The following is a 27,751-nucleotide window of genomic DNA, read 5'->3' as shown; positions in this document are numbered from 1 at the left end:
TGAACTCCCATCAGACTTAATAGTTATATATATCATCTTGAAAGTTATTTACACAGCAATATTAACAGTCATACCCCCTAGGAATATCTTGTAAATATTAGACACTTAATGACAAGGTAAAAGAAATGCATTAACAGAATGTGATTCACTAAAACCCTTTAAAATGAGAACTTACTGACTACAACGTACTAATGGTGCCATATTCCCGTAGAGGGAAAATGCCCTTTCTAAATTTAAATTGTAAGTTTGTTCATGAGCATCTTAGCTAGTCAGTGATACAGACTATCATTATATCATTAATATCATTATATTTTCAACCAAGTATAGAATTCTACCCATTGAGAGAAAAACAGGAGTGAAAAAGTTGCAGAATCTTATCCCTTGCTTTCATAGTGGCTAATTTTCATACACCACAGAAAATGGAGAGCCTTGACACAGTATCACAAAAGTAAAGCTACAACCAGGCAAAATTGAGTTCAGTCCAGTCCAAACCATTGAGCAATACCTAAACTCACTTTAAATGTGTACTCTATAATCACATCCCTTCATCAAAGCCATGTGTAACTGAAACTTTTTCCAAAAAAAAAAAAAAAAAAAGAAATGTTACTTTCAGATGCATAGCAAAGTGACTCAGTTATATATAACATACATGCATGTATACACTTTTGGCTTCCCTGGTGGCTCAGTGCTAAAAGAACTCGCCTGCCAGTGCAAGAGACACGGGTTCAATTCCTGGATTGGGACTATCCCCTGGTAAAGAAAATAGCAACCCAATACTGTATTCTTGCCTGGAAAATCCCACGGATAGAGGTGCCTGGTGGGTTACACCGTCCCTGGGGTTGTAAAAGAGTTGGACGTGACTTAGTGACTAAATAGCAAGAACATACACGTTTTCAGATTCTCTTCCATTATAGTTTATTACAAGATTATTGATACTCAATATACCACAAGACAGGCGCTACATAGTAGGTCTGTTATTTTATATATAATATTACTTCTATTGATCACATATCCCTAATTAATCCCTCCTCCCCTTTCAAACTCTTAGGTAACCATAAATTTGTTTCTTATGTCTTTGTTTAAATGAGCTCATTTGTATTGCTTTTAAAGATTCCACATACATCTGTCCTCTGACTTATTTCACTTAGTATGATAATCTCCAGGTCTATCCAAGTGCCTGCAAATGACATTATTTCATTCTTTTTTATGTCTGGGCAATATTCCACCGAGTATGCACACAACCCACTTCTTTTCCCACTCATCTGTCCATGGGTATTTAGGCTGCTTCCATGTTTTGGCTCTTGATCTCTTGACGAAGGTGAAAGAGGATGAAAAAGCTGGCTTAAAACTGACATTCAAAAAACTAAGTCATGGCACCCAGTTCCATCATTTCATGGCAAATAAACAGGGAAACAATGACAGACTTTATTTTCTTTGGCTCTGAAAAAGATTTGATGCTTTCGAATTGTAGTGCTAGAGAAGACTCTGAGAGTCCCTTGAGATACCAAGGAAATCAACCCCAAACATTCATCGGAAGGACTGATACTGAAGCAGAAGCTCTAATACTTCAGCCACCTGATGCAAAGAGCCAACTCATTTAAAAGATTATGAAGCTGGGAAAGATTAAAGGCAGGAAAGGGGACAACAGAGGATGAGATGGTTGGATGGCATCACCAACTCAATGGACAGGAGTTTGAGCAAGGTCCCAGAAATGGCGAAGGAGAGGGAAGCCTGGTGTGCTGTAGTCCATGGGGTCACAAAGAGTCAGACACGACCTAGTGACTGAACAAAAAAACGTCTTGGCTATTGTAAACAGTACTACTATGGACACTGGGTTTCATGTATTTTTTTGAATAAGTTTTCATCTTTTCTGCATATATGACCAGGAGTTGGATTATTGGCTCATATGGTAACTCTATTTTTAGTTTTTTAAGGACCCTCCATACTGTTCTCCATAGTGACTGAACCAATTTACATTCCTTCTAACAGTATAGGATAGTTCCTTTTTCTCAACATCCTCTTCTGTATTTATTATTTGTAGGCTTTTCTGATGATGGCGTGTGGTGGGATATCTTACTGTAGTTTCGATTTTCATTTCTCTAACAATTAGTGATACTGAGCATCTTTATATGTGCCTGTTGGCCAGAATGGAAGGTGCTTTTCCCATGTCATACTGTTATTACAAACCTGTCCACTTAAACCACCACCAATAATCACAGAGTCGCTAAAATATTTACCTTATCATCCAAAGGAATGTCCTATTTACCTTATCATCCAAAGGAATCCAGAACAATGTTCCTATTCCTCATTCACTGAAATACTCATGGGAACACACCACAAAATGAAAAATAGAAAAAAATAATTCAAAAGCAGGGGTTCTTAACCTAGAGTCCCTAGAGATTATAAATTGGAATTAAGACTGTAATTTATTGCTGATATGTTCAGTAGTTTTAAGAATGGATCTTTATTATTTTTCTTAAAAGGGTTTATAACTGCAAATAGTACTGAACAAGAACTCCTAATGAGATAGAGCAATTAAAATTCTATTAAATTCATAATATACAATATTTGCAAACAACCCACAGGTAGATAAAGTAAAATAAAATATTCCGTGTTTAAAAAAAGGAATGAAATTGATACATGCTCCAACACGGACTAACCTTGGCAACATATGCTATTGAAATAAAGCAGACACAAAATATTGTATGATTGTACATATGAGTTACCAAATAGGCAAATTCATAAAGACAAGTATAATAATGGTTAACAGTGACTGGGAAGAGTATAATAGTTAATGTTTAATGGATAGTTTCAAATGGAATGACAAAAAAATTCCAGAGATGAATAGTAAGGATGGTTGCACGATACTATGAATTTACTTACTGACAATGAACCATACATACACTTAAAATGGTAAATATGTATATTTAATCACAGAAGAGTTATTTTACTAAAAATTCAACATTTTTTTCTATAACAAAAGAATAATCATAAGAAAATCCACAACTCTTTAAAAAAAATTTTTGGATTTAAATAATTTTTTGGCCATGCCTGTCAGCCTAAGGGATCTTAGTTTCCCAACCAGAGATCAAGCCCACGCCCCCTGTATTGAAAGTGTGGAGTCAAACCACTGGACCACCAGTTCCTCCAAACCTCTTTAATAAAATCTACAGAGGTTCACATCTCCTGTGTCGATGTGATGTAAGGATTAGGCATTGTGAGGTCTTAAATAAAGACCGCTTACGAAGTTCCACATAACTAGGAAATATTGGGGTGGGGACCACATTGTTATTATACCTTAAATAGCAATGGTAGGAAAACAGTTTTTGTCAATTACATATGATGCTGACATACAAATACTATAAAAAATATCGTGTTATCAGATAAAATGTAATCAATAGTTTGCTTTATTATCCCATCGTGTTATAAAACTGGCAAAAATACACCAGTAAGAGTGCTTGTTAAATCTGAGATCAGACTGGTACTTCACACATTACATTCCAGAATGGGGGGAGAATTTCTCATGGATTTGCTTAAAAGCTATGGCCTTAAGAGTCCAAACACTTAAAAGTTCTTTTCAAAATGACCAACAAAGGAAACAACTATCTCTGTTCAATAGGCCTAACAATATTAACTTAAATATACATACAGAGATGATGTGTAGGATGCTCAACAGCCTAAGTCACAGTGAGAAGCCATTATATATGTGCTACACTGGCTAGTATTTTAAAAAACTGACCATACCAAGCTTTGGTGAGGATGGGAAGCATACTGCTACTGAAAATGTAAAGTGATACAATCATTTTGGAGAACAGTTGGGCAGTTAAAAACATACACCTACCATATGATCTAGCCATTCTACTCCTAGCTTAATCAATTGAGTGACAGAAAGCAGACTGGGGTCTGGGGAGGTAAAGGAAAAGGCATTCACAAAAAAAAGGTCATGATTATAGTGGTGGTTTCACGCATGAGTCAAAATCTATCAAATTGTATGCCTGAACTTGTATAGTTTATTGTAAATGTTAAATATACCTTAATAAAACCATTAAAAAAAAGCAAACAATTTTTAAAAAGTCACTACTGCTTAAAGGCAACAAGTTAAATGTGATATTCAGTACAATGGGCGATTTTACGCATAGGAATGACCTGATTAGTTCTGTTTCTAAAATACACTAAACCCTTTGCTGAAAATATATCACAAGGGACAAACAGAAGTGGGTGTTAAAGAGCCCAGTTAGGATGTTACTGCAGAAATGTCAAGCCAATTGAGAGTAGTATATTGAGTGTTTGGTGAAATGGAGAGAAGTGGGAGTATTTTTTATGGAAAGGGGCTGACAATACACGTGTTTATCCACATTCAGCACCCAGATATGCAGAGCATTTTACACACATTACTTATTATATCCTGTTCCAATAACCATGCAAGACAATCAAAATAGTATGGCTTTATCACTATGAACTCTTTCCTTCACCATTGCTCTTTTCAATGTCAGCAAGTCTGTATATATTTCATAAAAATGTAACGATCTGTAAACTACATGTCTTAACAGATTAAAATATAATCCTTTGGTTTAAATGAACCACTCCCTATTTGGAAATTATTTCCCTTCATATATTAAAATTCAATCTTTTTCTTTAGGTGAAACCATTACCTTAAATAAAAACAACCAACTGAGACTTAAAACTTCAGTTTTTGCACAGCAAAGGAAACCATAAACCAAACAAAGACACTCTATAAAATGGGAGAAAACATTTGCAAATAACACAAATGACAAGAGATTCATCTCCATAATATACAAACAGTTCACACAGCTTAATATAAAAACGCTTCTCAAAAGACAAAAAAAAAAAAAAAAATCAAAACATGGGCAAAAGATCTAAAGTTATTTTGTCCAAAGACACACAGACAGCCAAACAGAAATGAAAACCAAAATTACCATCAGGTATTGCCTCACACTGACCAGAATGGCCAGTCATCAAAAAGTCTACAAATAATAAGTGCTAGAGAGGCTGTGGAGAAAAAGGAACCTCCTATACTGTTAGTGGGAATATAAACTGGTACAGCCAGCATGGAGACCAGTTGTGAAGGTTCCTTAAGAAACTATGGAAGGGAACTTCTCCGGTGGTGCAGTAGTTAAGAATTCGCCTACCAATACAGGTGTCAGGGGTTTGATCCCTGGTGCAGGAAGATTCCCCATGCAGTGGGGTGGGGGAATCAGCCCATGCTCTTCAACAAAAGAAGCCAACACAACTAGAGCAGCATCCACTTGCCACAACCAGAAAAAGCCCATGCGCAGTGACAAAGACCCAGTGCACCCCAAAATAAATGAATGAAACAAAACTATGGAAGCAGTCTAAATGCCCATGACAGATGAATGGATAAAGATGTGAAACACAATGGCAGCCAGAAAAAAGAAAACAATAATGCCATTTGCAGCAACATGGATAGACCGAGAGAGATTATCATACCAAGTAAAGCAAACCAGACAAAGTATCGAATGATGTCTCTTATATCTGGAATCTTTTAAATGATACAAATGAAATTTATACAATCGATACAGACTCACAAACTTACCGCTACCAAAAGAAAAGGAGGGTGATGGAAGGGATAAATTAGGAATTTGGGATTAAAATATACATACTATATATAAAATAGATAACTAAGACCTATTGTACAGCACAAGGAACTATACTCCATAGCTTTAAAAAATGTCTTGACTTATAGTACCTGATTTATGCTATTCACTTTGAGGTTAAAACTTAACCTCCAAAAAATCAACTATATATAATACATACACACGTATTATTTAAAAATGTAAAAGCAAAAATATTGGGAAAGTCATTAGGCTCTTAAATAAAGGACTGAATTCCAAATAAGGAGTGGTGTTAGTCACTGAACTAATTCAATACTAAGCAAGTAATTGAATAATTATATACCAGCTAGTGGAGGTGATGGAGTATCAGTTGAGCTATGTTAAATCCTGAAAGATGATGCTGTGAAGTGCTGCACTCAATATGCCAGCAAATTTGGAAAACTCAGCAGTGCCCAAAAGGTCAGTTTGCATTCCAATCCTAAAAAAGGCAATGCCAAAGAACGCTCAAACTACCGCACAATTGCACTCATCTCACGCGCTAGTGAAGTAATTAATGCTCAAAATTCTCCAAGCCAGAGGAACCAGAGATCAAATTGCCAACAACCGCTGGATCCTCGAAAAAGCAGGAGTTTCAGAAATACATCTATTTCTGCTTTACTGACTATCCCAAAGCCTTTGACTGTGTGGATCACAATAAACTGTGGAAAATTCTGAAAGAGATGGGAATACCAGACCACCTGACCTGCCTCTTGAGAAACCTGTATGCAGGTCAGGAAGCCACAGTTAGGACTGGACATGGAACAACAGACTGGTTCCAAATAGGAAAAGGAGTACGTCAAGGCTGTATATTGTCACCCTGCTTATCTAACTTCTATGCAGAGTACATCATGAGAAACGCTGGGCTGGAAGAAGCACAAGCTGGAATCAAGATTGCCAGGAGAAATACCAATAACCTCAGATATGCAGATGACACCACCCGTATGGCAGAGAGCAGAGCGAAGAGGAACTACAAAGCCTCTTGATGAAAGTGAGAGAGTGAAAAAGTTGGCCTAAAGCTCAACATTCAGAAAACTAAGATCATGGCATCCGGTCTCATCACTTCATGGCAAATAGATGTGGAAACAGTGTCAGACTTTATTTTTGGGGGCTCCAAAATCACTGCAGATAGTGATGCAGCCATGAAATTAAAAGATGCTTACTCCTTGGAAGAAAAGTTATGACCAACCTACAGGCTGGGACATTACTTTGCCAACAAAGGTCCATCTAGTCAAGGCTATGGTTTTTCCAGTAGTCATGTATGAATGTGAGAGTTGGACTGTGAAGAAAGGTGTATGTCAAAGAATTGATGCTTTTGAACTGTGGTGTTGGAGAAGACTCTTGAGAGCCCCTTGGACTGCAAGGAGGTCCAAACAGTCCATCCGAATGGAGATCAGTTCTGGGTGTTCTTTGGAAGGAATGATGCTAAAGCTGAAACTCCGGTACTTTGGCCACCTCATGTGAAGAGCTGACTCATTGGAAAAGACTCTGATGCTGGGAGGGATTGGGGGCAGGAGGAGAAGGGGACAACAGAGGATGAGATGGCTAGATGGCATCACTGACTCGATGGACACGAGTTTGGGTGAACTCCAGGAGTTGGTGATGGACAGGGAGGCCTGGCGTGCTGCAATTCATGGGGTCACAAAGAGTCAAGACACAACTGAGCAACTGAACTGAACTGAAGGACACACTAAGGGAAACCAAGGCAAGAGATGTCTAACTCAGTCTAGAATTGTCAAGTATATTTCTGGCAAAGTGCTTCAGAAAATGCCCTAAATTGAAAACGCCATTCCCCTAAAAACATGTGAAATTAACATCCGCTTATGGATGGATAAGAAACTGAAAGGTCATAAAATATGTACTAGACTGAAATAAGTGATTACAAAAATTCTTTTGGCTGGCTGTACAGCCAAACCTATCCTTCTCTGAAAATACATCAAGCACTGCCACTTTTGTGAATAAGCTTGTCTAAAGGGGCCAACCAGATTTTCCTTTTCTTTCACCACATGCTAGCACTCATATATACTAAGACTGGCTAACAAATGGAAGGTAACAGCTTAAAAGATTGACAAGTATAAACAAAAGGAATGTATAGTATTTCAGGGGTTATCCTGATTTATTTCAAACATCAAAGTTAAAGATGAACAAAAATTAACATTCAGAAATATTAGTATACTTTGTGAGATATAAAATCTTAGGATGGTACAAGCCTCTTAGGAATGACAAAGTTGGAAAGAATCATAAATATAGCAGTGAATAAATTTATGTCTCAATGTTTTGTAAACAAGATCAATTACTTTAAAAACACAAACTGAATTCATCATGCAAAGTTGTTGCTGCAGATCTAAAGTCCACTAACATTCTCTAGGAGCCGTTTTACACCCTCTTCTGATACTGAACCTCTGCAACACCCTAGAAATTACACTACACTTTCCCCTCCATGTAATGACTTCACTGACAGCGACGACCACATATGTAGTGATAGTAACTTCAGGTATTTTTAGAAAAGGTTTACATTCCTCTCAATCTTACCACTAGTGTTAAGGGGAAATGTAAAGAGAAAGGTGAATTCTGATAAGATGTTTTCTTGTAAGTATAACTTTCAGAGAAATGTGAAGTGTCTCATTAATACAGAATAGGAACACATGAAGAATCCTCCACCAGTTTTTTTCCAAACAAGACTTTCAAACCTGAAAAATCTTATGTCCTGGAATATGCACAGAAATGTATGGAAGTTTTTGACTCTGATAAAAGCCAAAACATGCCACTCCCATTATTCATGTGGAAAGCAAAAAATGTCAAGTTCTCAACTGTAACCTCTGATATTATAAGCATATATTACTTCAAATCATTTAATTTTACAGCTGGAAAATAACTTGGGAGGATCATCGAGCATAATCCTTATCTAATAAGAAGCAAAGGTTTATGTGTTTAGAAATTGAAGAGGGACTTACCACAGTACAATGGCAATGAAATAAAAAATAAACACTTTCTGTTGGTATGGTAAGCCACGGCTCAAGCCACAAGTATAAAACAAAAATAGTAAAGGAACCAGGACTTCACTGAAGTCCCTAAAAGCAAGCAGTGATGAAGTACAAAGGATCTATTTGGGACAGGAGTCAAACCATACTTATTAATTTCTGAAGTCACAGAACATGATCTAAAATGGTTTCAAACCAAAATAAAACAGTAAAGACCCTCTTTGGGTGGCAGTATTCAAATACTTCCATACTATCATTCTTAATTCACAGTTTATGATGTTTTAGGGATATTGCTGTTAAAAAAAACTGTCCCATTCACCTCGAAATGTGCTATAAAGATGTCAAGATTTAAGTCAGGATTTCATAAATCCAGGTCACTATCCCATTATAAAGATGATATGAAAAAGCAGGTCAAAGACGACATCTTAAAAAGCGATAGTCCAAGAAAGGGAACATGATTTAATAGAACGCCATCGAAAGTAGAGTAACCCCATTATAAAGTCCAGACAAAGAAGCAACAAAGTAGTTAATAAGGCAGTATGTGAAAACCACATTAAAGAATTTCAAGACTAACTTTGCCCCTTGTTTCTTAAACCATGACTACTTTTATCATGGTAGTACAAAGGAAAAAGTTAAAATATTAATACCAGGCATCATCAAATCTTCATTTTTAAAAAATCTTTCCTGTTTTAGAAGCAAATCTTTTATAAGGTATGCTTAGAATTTCAAAAGGTAAAGTCCTATGATTTTTAAAACTTGGTTTTTCCTGTGCTGTTATGTTTATGTGTTATTCCTTCTATTTTAATACTCATTACTTGTTACCATGTGATGAATTTAAAACAATGCATAAGAGCACATATTCAAATTTCATTCACTTCAAACAGGTCCAGATTAACTATGAGTTGATAAAAATTTTTCACAATATTTACTGGAGAAAGTTGGACTAGTCTGGTTTCTGCTTTCTCCCAAATAAAACCTTATTCTTCCCCTGCCCCCAGCATCTGCCTTGCAACATGATGAAAGCAGTAAACAAACCATTAGTGCATAATAAACTATTAAAGATTTGACACATTCCTCCTAATAGTCAACTAACAAAAATGCCAGGGATAATAAATTCTGAATTTACAATTCTTTAAAACACTTTCCTACCTTCACATTGGTTCCTTGGAAGAATCTTCCACCTTGTTTTTATCACATTTTCCAAAATCTGTAGTCCATAATACTGAAAATTGGAGAATAAAAGTATGTGAATATATTGCTATAAGACTGGCAATTTCCAGGATTCACAAATGGACAGACATTCACACATTTACATCTAAAGTTTCAAAAACAGTATGCTACCAAGTTTTAATTACATATATTAAACAAGGATCTATTCATTCGCCCATATACTGAATTTTCATGCATTTTCCTCATTTTATTGTTTACTACTCTATTTAATGTCCTGCTGTTTATACATGCTCACACCAGGAGGAAAAACCAAATAAAAAGCCCTTAGCAGCCAAATGGGCTAGGTCTGCAGAAGGAAAATGTAGCAGCCAGATATGAATTCACAGCATAAATGACTGCTTACAGGCTCACGTACTTTAACAAAACCAGGCTCCTAACAATTTAGCAGCTTGGATGTTCTCAAGCTTCCTACCATCTTCTAGGAGTTGTAAGCTCTTGGCCAAGTATTAAAGTATTGTCACAGATACTTTCTATAGAAAGTGTTTACAAACATCACTGGTGTGTTACTTAAGGAGCAGCAAGACAGCCCACGGGTTTAATTTTAAAATTTAACCCCACCCTTATAGTTGCTATTTCTACTAATTTAAAGATAAACTTTTGTGCACAGTCAAAATAATACACAAATGCATGTTGCAATCTGTATCTACCTTTCAGGTATTTCTTCCAAGTATATAAATAACTAAAAGTGTAAATTAATAAATACAAATACATACCACTTTGAAGCCATTTTGTCCCCCCTGTTGATTACTCACTCTAAATAGTCAACAATATTTATAACAATTTATAAGGCTACAGGAGTTACTACCCAAAATTATTACCATGACCAATTAGTGTGGATAGACAGGAGGAAGAAAAGGGTCAAAATCGTTGTGGTATGTTTCAACTGGTTGAACTAGGGAAGAACCAGCTAGAATACCTGAAAGGCAAACTCATTCATATATAGACATATAACCTCAGATTGCAAGTTTTGGCTGAGAATAAGAGTTCATCTTTAAAATGGTTAGTCACCACACAATAAAATAGGAGCATTAGTATTTCAACCAAAGGGATCATGTGAATGCACACTTTATCCAAAGCACAATATAGACTGTCCCAAACTACATTGTGCTCAAACAATGTTTTTGCTGTTTTCTTTCATTTTTAACATTTTGTACTTTTTAAGGGAAATTTTGCCATTTAAACCCAAATCCTACATTTGCAGAACATTCCTTAAAAATACTTCATAAATAAAAACAAGGCCAAAGCAAAATTCTGAAATTATAAATTTGACGCTATCAAAAGTTTCATAATCAGCAGCAAATGGTGAAGCTTTCTATTCTCTTTAAAGGTCTAACTCTCAGACACATGAAAATAAATAAAGGTAAATTTCTCACTGACTAAAATTCTAAATTAACTTTAAAAACATACTACTCTAAACTTGCTTTAAATTAATTTTATAGTCATGAAGTCAAGAGGGGCTGAAGTTTTACCAAGTCAAAACAAATGCACTTCCTACTACATGGAATGAATATACATCCTCTTGCTAATTTTCAACCAAATACAAAGATCTTTAAGAAACTAAGAAACAAAACCCACCATAAATACACCAGTTAAGAAGCAATAATCTTAACGATAACTTCACCATATTCAGCTGATATATTTTTAGCTTACCCCTTTTTTAATCTAAGGATATCCCCCCTTTATTTTGCTGCATTCATTTATTTACTTCTGCCTTTGTATCTGATACTTTGTTACCTAAATTACCAATTTACTGACCTCTAGTCCTTTCTTCAACTGTAAAAAAGTAGCACAAGTTTGTTGAAGATACAATTCATATTTTCATCTTTCTGCTAGGAGGGCTGAAGTAGGAAGCCCAATAAAAGCTGTTTACAAGTTAGTTCAAAGGAAGACACAGATCACTTTCAGAATACCCTAAAACCCAATCTTTCCTAGACATTGAGACTTTACAAATGATAAGAATTCAGTTATTTGAAAAGGGAGTATTTTAATGAAAAAATCTGGAAGTGACAGCCAAATCTGAGGGCCAATGGTAAACAACTACTTTGGAAATATACATAAATAATCCAAATATCATTTTGAAGTATTACATTTCTGCTTTACATCTCAGGACTTGAGAAAGCCACTGCTGAGTTATGAAGATGAGGGACAGATAACAGCAAAGACTACATGAAAAAAAAAAATAAATGCATGAAATGATCCCTATGGTAGAAATTTCTACTGAGCCCTTAGAAATACTTATTTTACGCATTGAATTCCCCTTTCCCCTCCCACCACCCATGAAACAAAAACAATTGATGAACAGAATTCAGTTAAAGGGAATCAAAAGGGTAGACCTTGTGGAGGCCTGCCGTCAAAGCCTAGCTGTGTCAGTTGCACAGGAAGACACCCCTTTTCTTCCTATTACAAGCAATCAACATAATGGAACATTATGATTAATATCAGGTAGTGTTAACATCTTTAAAGAAAAAAAAATGATTGCATAAAAGCCAAATGTCATAGTGCATAAATTTAGCACCAAATCATTTGTAATTTATGTAAATTGAAGAATTCTTTACCTGTTGCTTTCTTTCTGTTCCTCTAATCATCTCATTTTTCACAAGACAAATTTGAGTTTTTAAAAATACTGTTGATAAATCAACTTAAACATTAGTAATGTCTGTCAGTATAAAAAGCAAAATTTACCAGGCAAGCAAACAGGCAAACACTGTTATGTTACTTAAGGTTAGCACTTTGAGGAAGTTCTGGACTGTATTTTTGCCCTAAAATTTATAAGATGTCAAAACTAGTTAATATTTTAAAACTGTTAATTAACACAGTCTGATTTCAGAAACAGAGGTGAACATGGCTAATTTCTGTTTTAACACAATGTATACCAAGTGGAAACCTTGTGTGTATTTAAACAGAATGCCATGCATGGTATTTTATTACTTTAAGGCAGTTTAAAGAGAAGCGTGAATCATCAAGCCTAAACAGTCAAAACACATTTTGATCAACCTTTCTGTTCAAACTTAAGAAAGGACCCAAATGATAACATTTTCAACTGCAAATAAAAACTGAGTGCTGTCCCATTAAAAGCATCGGTACCACGGAGTCGGGTTTTACGCTGCCCACAAAACTTGGTTTTGGAGGTGCCTAGCCTGTGTTATATTGATCACTTGCCCAAAATAACACTTCTGATGTTTCATCTCTGAATAACATTCAGAATAACATTCAGAATTTATGCTGAGATCTGTACACATATTCTAAAAAGGAAAAAAACAAAAAACAAAAAACAAAAACACCCCCAAAACAACAAAAAGAAAAAGCCACCTTGCATACTAGTCCCAATTACAAAACTTCATTCATAATTCTTAGGACTATTTGCAAGAATTAATTCTATGTTTAAGACTAAATTTTGAAATAAGTCAACATTATTAAATGATTTGAGATAACAAAGGCTAATACTAAAAATGAGATACCTTCCTCAAAGTTTATGACTGGAAGAAAAGAAGAAACAATGGATTTTAAAACCACCGCTTGCTTACTTTTGTGTTCATATTCTGTGAAAACTCCAAAATTGTGTCGACTCTTGTCCACGCATCAGGATGCTCCTTTAAATGTGTCAGTACTTCTTGAGCCATTCTTTGCTAAAATAGTACACAAAAACAATTTTAAGCTAACTTGTTCTTTTCAAAGGTATCAATCAAGCAAGACAAAAGTCCAAATATAAGAATGATTTTATCAACTTTTGGAAATACTGGGGAAAAAAAAAAACTCCTTACAGAAATAAAAATGTGTCCATTATCAGTCTTAAAACTTCAGTTAAGAATGGAAATATACCTCTGAAACACAGAAGTGTTTTTTCCCCTTAATCTCCCTTATTTGGTATTCTCAAAACTGAACTTAAATTCTATCAATTCTAACAAAGAGCTACTCTGACATAAAGGGGTTCTCAGCACACAATCAACCAAAAAAAAAAGGCAACACAGAAAAATTCACATCTACTAGATAAACTGTGTAATGGTATACTCCGGTTTGTAAGGGTCACCAAGGTATCTTTAATAATATCTGTAAAATTATATTTCATGGGAGACAGACAAAAGCTAAGTCTAAGTCAGTCTACAAATCTCAAATACCTGTTGATACATACAAAACATTAAGACAGTCTCTCCGGTTTATGGTAAACAGAACTTTATCTGAAAAATCTTCTAATTTTATATATTAACTCCTAGCTTGAGATTTCTTTTTTGCTTTTGTATTTCTAAAATGCAAACCCAGAAATAATTTAACCTACAAAAACATCATCTAGAACATTAATAAAGTAAGTGTTCTTAAAATCTGTCAATTCTAGATGCTGTTGTACACTTGTTCTTTTAAATATCAGATCTAAAACGTATGGAACTTTGTACCTTTCTTAAATGCTATTTCCTTTGTTCCTTCTTTCTAGACAATCACTTTCATCATCTGATGTCTTTTCCTTGATTTTCACAGCATGTGTATGAATTTCATAAATATAGCTGTGTAGTTACTGTATTTTATATTAATAGTATACTATGGAAATCCTTCTGCACCTTGCTGTTTCCATTTGACAGTCTTTTCCCCTCCGCTTTACTGAGCTATGATTGACACCTGACAGTCTTAAAGATGTGGCCGTGTTGACATTATCTAGTTTCTTCATTTTAACTGCTGGTTTTTCGTATGATACGAACACTATGTTTTACCAAAGGCTAAAAAGTCTACTGATTCCCGCCCGCCCCCCCCCCTCACCCGCCAGGAAGCCAACAGGTTAATGCGTTTCACCTTTAAGGCTGATCTGTAGCTCAACTGGATCCTAATTATCTTTTGCCTGTTTCTACCACATGTCGTAACCAAAAAAAAAAAAAAAAGTAGTTATCCTTCTGGTTAGATCGTTTAGTTGATCAAGGGTTTGATTCTATGGGTAATTAATAAGAAATCATCAAAAAGTTAGGAGAAAAGCATTCTTATTTAAATCATCTCTGACAGAGACATCTCATAATATTAAGTTGGCTTTTATTCCAATTTACAAAAAAATCATTCTTCTCTTGTAGCTTTGATGTTAAGAAAGAAGTCTTTTCCTCAGGGAACAGATATCACATTCATGACTTTTTTCTCATGTATCAACGAGCAATACACACTGCTTATTGTTTAAAAGAAAACTTTGACAAATACTCACTAAATTAGGTAATGGTTCTGTACTCTAACAATAACACGAGAAACACTGTGGAACTTGAAAGAAAAATCAGGTGCCTGGGTTTCACTCTAAGGGTCCAGGATTAGAGCCAGAGTGTAGTCTTGAAATACAACTATGTATTTTTTAATTTGATTTCACTAAAGCACTGATGGCTTTAGAGGGTTCTAACTGTATAAGATAATAACCAACCAACAAAAGTAGAAAAAATAGTCATGTGAATTATTTAGGGTCAAAGCCCATTTTAGCAGTGTTTTGATTCTTCCCCTGAGAATATCTAACTGGAGACAATATCCAACTAGATAAAGACTTGAATGCAGTATAGTAACCCATATTAAGAGGATAAGGTGTATTAAACATCCATGCCTAGAAAGTTATTTGGTCATGATACAACTTCATTAGTTTTGAAGTGATGAGTATTCTACATATTATAAATGAATACTTTCCACAGTATTACTTTCATTTCAAACTCTGCATAAATCATGTTCCTTCCTTTTATATCATTCATTCTGTCATACTTTTACTCTCAAAAGTTACTTCTAGTATTTGCATCCTTTTAAAAAACTGTCCTAATCCCAGTATCCCCTTATATAACATATTCTTTTCTTAACTTAAAAGCCCAGGAGGGGTTAAAAGACACAAAAGGAAACCAAAGGGAAAATCTGGCATCTCCCTGTGCTACTAACTGAATGGTCAAAGTATTTTAGTTGCTAAGCAATAGATAAAAGAGTTCAAGACACTTAACACAGTATTGAAGAAAACACCGAACTCTATCATGTTTTTTTCTCCTGGCGGCCTACTTGGCTAAAAATGTTTATAACAGAAGGTAGTCCTAATATTACAGTGCTAAAATTTTACTATACTACCCATCTAAGCAAAAGTTCTACCTACATTCTTCTAATAATTTCTCTCCAAAGTTATGTTATCATTTCTAAAAAGTTAGGCTACATAAAGTTGAGTTTGAAAGCTTAATTAGCATAATTTCTAGTTGCTATTTTAAGTACATATTTTATGACAAACCAAAACCAAACACTCCCCACCAAACCATATATTAAAACAATGAGTTTACATCACATACATGTGCATTTACATCACATGTCTTCTTTACTATACTTTCAAAAGTACCCTTAAAGTAGCAGTCACTGGTAACAAGTGCTTTACAAAACCTCATCACTAACCCTCCAGTCTCCTCCAAGGTAGGGAACACTTTGTGGATGAGACTCCAGAGGAATGACCAGAAACCTTACTGGAATAAAATTAAGACATCTAACATTAAAACAATGCTTTCCAAACTTTTTATCCAAAATAAAAACCCTCAAAGAGGCGGTATATAAAAAACCGACTGAACAAGGAAGTTTAAAGATACCCCAACAGAAAAGGGGTTCTTAGCCGCCTTTAGGCTCTAAGCCTGTTTCCTAATCTATAACAAGTATCAACTTACTGATTATCTTTATACAACTGATTTGTCCTATGAGAGATCTAACTAAACATAAAATTTTTACTTTTGAGAAAGTTAATTTTGCTTTTATAAATGTGAAAATATTTGTAAAAACTTTTCTAAATCTACTCTCTATTCAGAAATCAAATTTAAAACAAAATCACTATATCTCAACACTATGAAACATTACTAATAGTAGTATTACACCCTACTCTTCATAACCACTATTCCAATTATAAGCATAGAGCCCTGGTCTTTTTAGTCATACTTTTAGACACTGTGAACCAGGTTAAAAAAGAACAAAGACTAGACAGCAGTGGTAGCTTAATAATGTGATAAAATTGAACATCAATCTTCCTGGTGGCTTACAGACTTGTGCTTCTAATACAAAGTTGAACCCAACCTTGTTGTTGTTGTTCAGTCACTAAACATGTGACCCCATAGACTGTAGCCCTGCCAGGCTCCCATGTCCATGGGATTTCAAGAGCAAGAATACTGGAGTGGGTTGCCATTTCCTTCTCCAGGGGATCTTTCTGACCCTGGGATGGAACCTGTTTCCTGCATTGGCAGGCAGATTCTCTACCACTGAGCCACATACCCCTCACTTCATGCATTTCAATCTTACTTTCATACTTTCTTCCCAAAGCAGCTGTTTTGCATACATCATGTTGGGATGAAATGGAGCTTAAAACTTCATGTTGAACATATAATCATCAGGAAACAACTACTACATGGTAAGTGTAGTAAATACAGATACTTTTCAGAATGCTTTTGATCAAAAGTCCCTAGGAGTGTAAAACTGCACTAACAAGCTTACAAAATCACTGAAGAGTTATTTTTTGCACTCATACAACTTACATGGTCCTCAATGTTAGATTTCAGAAGGGAACAGAAATACTTATATACTTGCTAATATTTATGTACCATGTTTTTTAGACTATCTTCTATGTCCACCTTTTAGAGGTTTCTAAAAATTATGAAAGTAGCCAGGGTTTAATTAGGCAAATATTCAATATAACTCAGTATCTTAAAGATACACTATCTCCCAGAAATGTACTTTCTGGCAACAAAATTGTACTAGTAAGATATCTGTGACATCACTTTAAAAGATCTTTTTAAGCCCAAAGCAAAAACTTTTACTCATTTAGAACTTTACATTATTAAGTCCACAAGGTGAAGACTCAAGATTGTTGTTTCTTGTAACATATAAAAGTTGAAATTTACAAACACTTCTGTTTAGGAAAAAAAAACCTCAATGCCTTAAACTTATCAAAACATTGTATGTTAAGACAATCTCCTACTTTAACAGTAGCACTTTTACATGTGCTAAAATTCAGACACTTGGTATTGTTGGATTTCTAAAATAAGTTTTATCTGTGAAGTACTTCTACAATTTAAATGTTTCAAAATAGAAGACTCTATTAATTCCAATATATAGGGGACATACAACTTTTAATATCTACAAAATATTTAATACATTAGGATCTTTCAGTAAATGGGATAAAGGTTGCTGAAGGACAGAACAAGAATATTCCAAAACGTTTCACTCTAAACCGTTTCAAAATATAATGTGATTTATTTTTACAGACCACCTCTCAGAGTTAATATATATTAATTCCAACTTAATACAAACTATGGAACACTCCTTTAAATGGTGGTAATTTCAAGTTTTATTCTAAACCCGGCAACTATTACGCTGCAATAATATTTTGGTCAGCTACTTTACCTGGGCTCCTTCTCCATGGTATAAGCAATTCACCACATTGTCTAAAAGGTTGATATCCAGTTTTTGGCTGAAATCGAGCAGCTGACGAGCTGCATGGTCTGCTAACATTGTCATAATTGCTGGCATAGATTACTGAAAATAAAGAAAAAAAATTTTAAGGCGCCTATGACATTATCAGTCAGAAAGTTTTTACTCTATAGTTATTTCCCTTTCACCATGTTCTTACAAATACTTTACTTTTGTATTTTGGAGATTTTTACCTAAACAACTGAGATAGTAAAAGCAAATCCTGAAGCTACTTAGCTACTCCATAACTACACTGATTATTAGGATCTACTTTATTTTTAGACCTGAGAAAAATCTTACTGTTCTTTCTACTAACATGCATATAAAGTTATCTTAACCCGTTTTAAAAAATTATTAAAGGATTTACGGCCCTAAAACATGATACAGTTCAAAGTCCTGATCTCAACTTTTCAAATGGAGATAAAGTTCATATGAATGTCCCCCTCTTCCTAAGCAGGTTCTTTCAGCTCAGTAAAAGTTCACTTTCCCTTATTTCATGCTACTTTAATTTTAAAAACATATCTAAGACACTAAAAACTAAATGTGGTATCAAAGTTTTCCTATATATAGCAATGATTTGCAGGAACTACAAGTCTAACCAATCTCATACTCTTAACTTATATAGAATTTACTTCTACATACAATGAAACCATCTATATTGTTTCTTCTTTGAATAAATGAGGGAGTTTAAATTACAAGTGTACAAGCTCCTTGAACATATATGGTCTAGAAAAAAAAAAACTTCATAGTAATATCTAAAGATTTTTTTAGAAAAATTTCCAGGTATTCGTTAGCAAAGCAAAAAGCTTGCTAACTATTCCGACAACACACCCTGCAAAAAAAAATCAAATTCTACCATAACAGAAAAAGGAGCTTCTTCACATCAAATAATGTACTGGCTGAAATCTACTGGTTCACATGCAGTGGTATCCTTTTAAGAGGATTCTACTCCAAGGGGCTGGCACATGTACACATTTTTATTGTCCAACATTATAAAAAATCTTTCCCTTTACTTTTCTTCAAAGTCAAGTGATGCTTAAGTCTGGCTAAATCAGTACTCAACCTTTTTTGGGTCAAGATGCCTCACATCAAACGAACAGGATGGCTCTTGCCAATTTAAAAAAAATTCACAACTTCATATACAATTACAGACAGACTATTCAGGATATTCCGAAAGCCACACATGAAACCTTGGGTTAAGCACTCCTGGTTTACAATACTTAGACCCAACAAGGTCATATGGTCGTCTCTACTTCTCCCCCTCTTTTTAACCTTCCAAGACCAGGAAATAGGGTGGCTAACCGGATTACACTGGATCTGAACAAACTAGCTTGTTAGGAAAAAGGCTTATTTCTTAGGTATTTTACAACAGTTTAAAAACGTTCTTAACGGCAGCAATTTCAATTTTTAACTCATGTTTTAATGATATCAACTACAACAAAGTCTGAAGGATCAGTTAGGTTAGATATAATGTAAAAGTTGAGGAATTATGAATTTAAGACTTGTCTTTCCATCCACTATTGACAGTGGTGAGATTTCAAAATTTTCTACAGTAGTTATTAAATGTATTTCAAATACAAAATATTGAACACACAATATTTGATCTAAATACTAATAAAAATATATATACTGCACAAATGTCAAATGTAAATTCCCCCCATTCGAGTGCCATACAATTTTAAAAATAAGAACTATCTTAAAAATTAATAGCCAAAACCAAAAAAAAAAGTGACTCAAACAGTTTTCAAGTACACTGTCCTTACAAATTCCTTCGAAACAAATTCCTGTGAAAAGATCAGGTTCAGAATAGAAGCTTGTGTTAAATACAGCAGGGCATGCCACCCTTAAAACTAGCTACTATCTTCGAAATGACCTACCTATTCTTTAACTGTAGTACAGAAATGGCGGCTTTCTGGTCAATGCCAAGCACATTTAGTCTCCCAAATCAAATAGCTTCCAAAACATTCTTTCCACTAACAGCAGTGTCCCACACGCTTAAGATGTACAATCAGGCAGATAGCAAAAAACCATAGAGGGAGAGGCAAGAGAGACCACAAAAGCCTTTTCTTCTTGAGACATCCAATCCTAAATTCCACTCACAGTATAGTAAATATAAAGTATTAACCACCCATGTGGTGACTCCACAAGTGACGACCAAAATACCTCCACTGCCACTTCAAACTGAAGAGGCAGGCAGCTACACACTGCGGGTTCCCACCCCAAAACCAGAAAATCATAACCGCTGCTTTATGATAACTACATAGTAGGCCAAAAAAGCAAGTCTCTACAAGGAGAAACTGCTACTTTAGGTGTGTGAGCAACTGCCTGCTTCATTCAGTAGAAACACACCTCACTAAGGCCCGCCCTCCCCCTCTCTTCCCACCCGAAGCGAAGTGCAGCACTTCTAACTATAGCAGACTGGAGCACGCTCTCACCCCGCCCATACTCGGGAGGAGGCATTTAGACCAGGCGCCTGAAGTTCACCGCCCCATTCTCTATGCAGCATGGCCTCTGCGTGATCAGAGGAGGTCCGCGTCGGGCAAATCTTTTAATACTTCCTCCAGCACACCATTTCCTCCCGCCCACCCCAAACTCAGGCATCGGAATAAAGGAGAATCAGGGTATCACCTACTGTACAATGCCAGCAGTAAATGAGTTGATCACTTTTAACTCACCCAAGTCCCCCGAAACAAACTACAGCACGGAACCTCATCTGCAGATCCCTGAAAAAGCAACTAACCTTTCCTGCTTCTATTTCTACTCTTAAAAAATCAAGAGATTCTGAGTTTACCTGCAGGAGGAGCAAGGACTCCACAGCCCCTCCCTCCCGCGATCCCAAGCTCTCCACCGAAGGGCCACGTGATGCAGGCGGACGTTTCAATGCTGCTGCACTAAATATTTCTGGAAACTTCCACTCCTAATAATTTACAGAAATGTTCCTAAAATCTCCCCAAGTTCTCCCCAGCCCACCGGGCTGAGAGAGGCCCTTCCACCCCCGCGCAGGGCCCGACTTCACTATTTCGCTCCTTGCCTTCCGCCACCGTTCCCCGTACACACGAGTGACCCAGCCAGCGCTCCCCTTCCGCGGCCGCCTCCCCGCCTCCATCCCCCAGCAGCAGCAGAAGCGGCTCCATTCAATCGCAAGCTCTGCTGTGGGCCCCCCGCCGCCTCCCCGGTTCGCCTCCCGCGGCCGCCGCCGCCGCGCCCCACGCCAGCCTCCTCCCGCCCAGCCGCGCCGCCGCCCGACCCTCGGCCCCGAAGACACAGTCGACTTACCCAGAGATTGAACCAACTGCTTCTTCCTTCCTTGTTGGGGTATTAGGGCAAGGGAGGACGGGGAGGGGGGAGAGGGGAGGAAAATCAAGGTGGGTTTCACAGTTTTCCCACCTTAAAAAAGAAATTTACAAACGAAGAGGATAAGGGCAAAAAAAAAAAAAGCTCAACAATATTTACTATTTCGGGGACACCTCCCGCCGACACGCACACTCACCCGCCCCCCCCCTAAAAAAGGGAATTAATCTGTGGATAAATGCTCCCGCCTGGCTGGGGAGTGAGAGAAGGGGGAGGGGAACGGGGTCAAGTCCCAAAGATTCAGCCCCAGGGGGACCCTCCAGCCACAGGCGGCAGCAGGAGCGGCAGGAGTAGGGGCTGTAGAGTCCACACGGCCGGGGGACGCTCTGCTGCCAGTTGCAGTCCGATTTCCCCCTACCAAAATACGGCTCCCTCTCTCACGCGGCTCCGGCGCTGGCCCCCCCCACCCAGGCTCGCCTAAACTTTCCCCCCTTCTCCTGCTCCTCAGCGACTGGTGGTTCCCCCCTCCCCCTCTGGGTGGTTGCACGGACTGCAGCAGCAAAGACTGGAACAGGCACCGCCGCCCGGGCTGTAGCTACTGTTGCTCTTGCTGATGCTGTAGCTCCCGCTGCTCCTGCCGCGGCCGCTGCAGCCGCTTCTCCCCCTCCTCCTAGTGCCTCAAACTCGGAACCGGTTGAAACCGGTTCAGACTGGGAGATTCCATCTCGGTTGAGTTTTCAGCCCATGGCGCCGCGGAGCGTTTGGAACCTGGGCCTCCGCCCCCAGCCCGCTCGCCCATTGGCCGGTTCCAGCCACAGCCGCGCCATCAGCGTACCTTCTATTGGTCAGGCCGCCTGTCAATCCCACTTCAAGGCGCCACACAAGCCCGCTGCTTAGGCCCCCGCCTCTTTCCAGCAGCGATTTGCCCGCAGAGTGGGGGAGGGGAAGTGGGGCGGGTCGCAAAGGAACGAGGAGCGGGGTGGAGGAGAAAGAGGTGGGACGAAGAGTTGAGCCGAGCAGAGAGGAGAGCGAAGAGAAGCCGTGCAGAGGATTGGTTCCAGAGAGCTGTCAATCAAGTGTGGCCCGCCCTCGACTTCCCGCCCCCTCCCGTCGCTCCCCCTCCCATTGCTTAGCCCGCAGGCCCGGCCTTTCCGGCCCGCTCATTGGCTGGGCGCCTTTGGTGACGGAGGGAGTGGGGCGCAGCTCGTGAGCTAGTGGTGGCGCGAGTTTGAGCGCGGCGCGCGCCGGCCAACATTCTCTCCGCTTCTTTCAGACCCGCGCTGGCCCGCCCCCGCCGGGTCCCGCCAACCTGCGGGGCCTGAGTCCGCCGGGATCCGGACCCGCCCCCTCAGATGGGGGCTGCGCTCCTAAAAGAGAGGGCACACCCAGCTGTGTTTTTCTTCGGGAAAGGGTGGGGTGGAAAAAGAGAGCGAAAAGACCTCAGTGGAGGCCAACTGTAGGCCCCAGACCTCTCTAATCCATTTTAAATGCCTGGTTTGGGGACCAGAATGTTGAGAAGGTGCGGCTCGTAATTTTCTCAGATGTAGAAAAGGTACCTAAATAGTTCGTGGTCAAGTCTTTTTCAAATTTACCTCGGTGTCTCCCCAGGTTGAATGTGGCCTCTTCAACAAGGAATCCTTCCTAAAAATTAAGACACTATATAATCCCTGTAATTGGCTTAACATCGCGTGTTTTTGCTGGGTAAGCTTCCATGCCAACCACCCTTGATCTTCCCCTACCCTAGGTTTTTTCTTTCAGCATAACTGTCCTTTGCGTACTTCATCATCACCAAATAGTATTTTGTATGAATGTCACATGCACGTGGCCCTTCACATGGTTGCCTCTCTTGTCCCCAAGTGCCCATCAAGTGCTTTACTGATTGTTCTTTGCTGAAGAAATAGCAAGCAGCCCACCAAATTTTAGTAGGCCCATTGTGCCACCAAGAGGTTGATAAATGGTTTATTAAATCACAATTTTCTTCACCAAATTCTCACAGTGGACTGAAACAATTCCCTCGCCTTCCACTAGATGTACCAAAATGATACTGGATTCCTTTCAGACCTAAAATTTTTATTCATTGCCTAACTGAATTATAGCAAACCAAGTTGTATAATATACATGATATACACACTGCTGCTGCTGCTGCTGCTGCTAAGTCGCTTCAGTCGTGTCCGACTCTGTGCGACCCCAAAGACGGCAGCCCATCAGGCTCCCGCGTCCCTGGGATTCTCCAGGCAAGAAGACGAGTGGGTTGCCATTTCCTTCTCCAGGTATCACTTGGAATACTTACATTCTATTACCATAAAAACTTTTAAAAAGTTTTTCCCTCCACATTTTCAGCTCTTAGAACAAACAGGTCACTCTTTTTTTTTTTTTTTTCCTTAGATGACAGAATAATAGGAATAAAAACTGACTGGTCCTAAGACCTGGCTTTGCTCAGAATGTGATCTTAGGGAAGTCACTTCACCTCTTTGGCCCTCAGTTTCTTTCTCACCCGTTCATGCCTCTCATCCATGTAAGAATCAAACAGATGTGAAGGAGCAGTGAGACCCATAAAGCACTTAGTGGATTGTAAAGGTCGAATTAGCCCAGCTTGCTGACCCCTTCTTTGGCTGTTTTCATCCCATGTTTAAATCATAGTCCTTAAGTCATATTTGTCTGACCGTAGTGAATCAGATGTAAATATTTAGCCAATTATTTTTGCCTAAAGTTAGCCAAAAAATGAGAGGAATGACAGGAGCAGACGATTATGTTTGATCACTGTATTTTAAGAATCAAATTTAGAACAAAGGTTTGACATATTTCTAATACTTTTTTCATTGTGTTCATTTGTTGGAATCAGACAGGTTTCAAGCCTTGGAGTGGGATAGGAATAAGGAAGTGTAAGTAAATTAATATTGAGTGTCTGCCTGCTGTCTAGCAGGCTGTTAGAGACTTTTCCGTACAATATTTCACTTAATTCTTACAGCAACCCTGGGAAGTAGTCTTTTTCAGATCCCACTCTTGCTCCCTACCACCCTCTATCAAGCACACTTATACACAGATACATACAACCCCACAGTACTTGAGACAATTTAGAACCTATGTTTGTGTTCTTTTTGCTAGTTCACATTGTCTCACAAAACAGTAATACAAAAATAAGAGGAACAGAAACCCATAAATTCCTTTTCACGACTTGTCACTTATTTCCATTAAAATTTTTTTTAATTTAAAAAGTAACACACAATTGTGGTTAACAACTCAAACAGTGAAGGGGAAGGTAACGTTGGTACCTGTGGGTTGGAAAGATGCGATTTCTTTCACATAAAAGCATACCATTAACTATTAAGCAATTAGAATCAGAAAAGGAAGTAAAATAAAGAAAAAGTTGATACTGATCCATTCATTCAACAATATTATATTGAGGTCCCAGTAATTGCTTGTCACAGACCTAAGTGCTAATGATTTGAGAGGGAGCAAATTCTACCAAAATCTCCATTTTTATTGAACTTTGAGTTTAATGCAGAACACTGGGAGTAAATAACAAGTCAAAAAATGATATATTGTACAGTGATAAGTGCTAAGGTTAAAAATGAATCTAGGTACTTTCCAGGTGGTCCAGTGGCTAAGACTCCATGCTCCAAATGCAGGGGGCCAGGGTTTGATCCCTGGTCAGGGAACTAGATCCTACCTGCTTCAGCTAAGAGTTCACCAGCTGCAACTAAAAGGTCCCATATGCCACAACTAAGACCTGGCACAGACAAATAAATAAAAATAAATGAATCTGGATATTGGAGAAGGGAATCAAGGGATGGTACATTTTAGATAGAGTGATTGAAGAATGTTACATACCTAGAATGTAACATTCAATAAAAAACCTGAAGGAAATGAAGGAGGAAGTACCTGTAAGTCTTTGCGAGATGACCTTTATAGGAAAAATAAAGAGCTGTAGGCAAGTGCAGGTTTGGTGCAGTATTTACACTGAGTTAGAGCCAGTTCAACTGATTCCTGGTAGCCAATTGTTAACTTTTCAAGAATTTTGCAAGCTGGTTGTCAAACACAGTCATTATTAAAAAATTAAATTATGTAAACCAGTTCAGTCGCTCAGTTGTTTCTGACTCTTTGCAACCCTATGAATCACAGCATGCCAGGCCTCCCTGTCCATCACCAACTCCCAGAGTTCACTCAAACTCATGTCCAGTGAGTCGGTGATGCCATCCAGCCATCTCATCCTCTGTCGTCCTCTTCTCCTCCTGCCAACAATCCCTCCAAGCATCAGAGTCTTTTCCAATGAGTCAACTCTTGGCATGACGTGGCCATAGCATCCGTCCTTCCAATGAACACCCAGGACTGAGCTCCTTTAGAATGGATTGGTTGGATCTCCTTGCAGTCCAAGGGACTCTCAAAAGTCTTCCCCAATACAATAGTTCAAAAGCATCAATTCTTCGGCACTCAGCCTTCTTCACAGTCCAACTCTCACATCCATACATGACCACAGGAAAAACCATAGCCTTGACTAGACAGACCTTAGTCAGCAAAGTAATGTCTCTGCTTTTGAATATGCTATCTAGGTTGGTCATAACTTTTCTTCCAAGGAGTAAGCGTCTTTTAATTTCATGGCTGCAGTCACCATCTGCAGTGATTTTGGAGCCCCCAAAAATGAAGTCTGCCACTGTTTCCACTGTTTCCCCATCTATTTCCCATGAAGTGATGGGACCAGATGCCATGATCTTCGTTTTCTGAATGTTGAGCTTTAAGCCAACATTTTCACTCTCCTCTTTCACTTTTATCAAGAGGCTTTTTAGTTCCTCTTCACTCTCTGCCATAAGGGTGGTGTCATCTGCATATCTGAGGTTATTGATATTTCTCCTGGCAATCTTGATTCCAGCGTGTGCTTCTTCCAGCCCAGCGTTTCTCATGATGTACTCTGCATAGAAGTTAGATAAGCAGGGTGACAATATACAGCCTTGACGTACTCCTTTTCCTATTTGGAACCAGTCTGTTGTTCCATGTCCAGTTCTAACTGTTGCTTCCTGACCTGCATACAGATTGCTCAAGAGGCAGGTCAGGTGGTCTGGTATTCCCATCTCTGTCAGAATTTTCCACAGTTTATTGTGATCCACATAGTCAAAGGCTTTGGCATAGTCAATAAAGCAGAAATAGATGTTTTTCTGGAACTCTCTTGCTTTCTCCATGATCCAGTGGATGTTGGCAATTTGATCTCTGGTTCCTCTACCTTTCTAAAACCAGCTTGAACATCTGGAAGTTCACGGTTCACGTATCACTGAAGCCTGGCTTGGAGAATTTTAAGCATTACTTTACTAGCATGTGAGATGAGTGCAATTGTGCAGTAGTTTGAGCATTCTTTGGCATTGCCTTTCTTTGGAATTATAATGCAAACTGACTTTTCCAGGCCTGTGGCCACTGCTGAGCTTTCCAAATTTGCTGGCATATTGAGTGGAGCACCTTCACAGCATCATCTTTCAGGGTTTGAAATAGCTCTACTGGAATTCCATCCTCTCCACTAGCTTTGTTCGTAGTGATGCTTTCTAAGGCCCACTTGACTTCATATTCCAGGATGTCTGGCTCTAGTTGATAATCACTCAACTATGATTATCTGGGTCGTGAAGATCTTTTTTGTACAGTTCTTCCGTGTATTCTTGCTACCTCTTCTTAATATCTTCTGCTTCTGTTAGGTCCATACCATTCCTGTCCTTTATGGAGCCCATCTTTGCATGAAATGTTCCCTTGGTATCTCTAATTTTCTTGAAGAGGTCTCTTGTCTTTCCCATTGTGTTGTTTTCTTCTATTTCTTTGCATTGATCGCTGAGGAAGGCTTCTTATCTCTCCTTGCTATTCTTTGGAACTCTGCATTCAGATGCTTATATCTTTCCTTGTCTCCTTTGCTTTTTGCTTCTCTTCTTTTCACAGCTATTTGTAAGGCCTCCTCAGATAGCCACTATTAAGTAAATAAGTTATATTAAAAACAAAGGTAATAAATACTCAAAATGTATCACTTCTTAATTACTTCATTTTAGTATTATCTATGCTCTTGGTGGCTCAGACGGTAAAGCGTCTGCCTACAATGTGGGAGACCTAGGTTGGATCCCTGGGTCAGGAAGATCCTCTGAAGAAGGAAATGGCAACCCACTCCAGAATTCTTGCCTGGAAAGTCCCATGGACAGAGGAGCCTGGTAGGCTACAGTCCATGGGCTCACAAAA

The 27,751-nt window shown here is 38.2% G+C and overlaps 1 protein-coding gene across 4 annotated transcripts in view; it reads right to left on the bottom strand.

The window, feature by feature from the left end:
• Nucleotides 1-22,343, bottom strand: part of XPO1 (exportin 1) — a 42,541-nt gene extending 20,198 nt beyond the window's left edge. The window contains exons 1-5 of one of the 4 annotated variants that reach the window (XM_069580353.1): nt 21,536-22,222; nt 18,194-18,325; nt 13,366-13,467; nt 12,175-12,238; nt 9,761-9,833 (exon numbers count right to left, since the gene is read on the bottom strand). Coding sequence is in view for 3 of the 4 variants with exons in the window: in XM_069580352.1 (XP_069436453.1) it covers nt 9,761-9,833; nt 13,366-13,467; nt 18,194-18,319 (301 nt within the window). In the remaining variant the exon portion in view is untranslated. Of the gene's footprint in view, nt 1-9,760; nt 9,834-12,174; nt 12,239-13,365; nt 13,468-18,193; nt 18,326-20,136; nt 21,177-21,535 lie in introns of those variants that run through there. The other 3 variants (XM_069580352.1, XM_069580350.1, XM_069580351.1) reach the window with 3 other exon arrangements.
• Nucleotides 22,344-27,751: the final 5,408 nt, after the last annotated feature.

Source organism: Ovis canadensis, chromosome 3 (genome assembly GCF_042477335.2).
Source record: "Ovis canadensis isolate MfBH-ARS-UI-01 breed Bighorn chromosome 3, ARS-UI_OviCan_v2, whole genome shotgun sequence".
NCBI classification, from domain to species: domain Eukaryota; kingdom Metazoa; phylum Chordata; class Mammalia; order Artiodactyla; family Bovidae; genus Ovis; species Ovis canadensis.
This window is presented reverse-complemented; position numbering and strand designations above follow the sequence as displayed.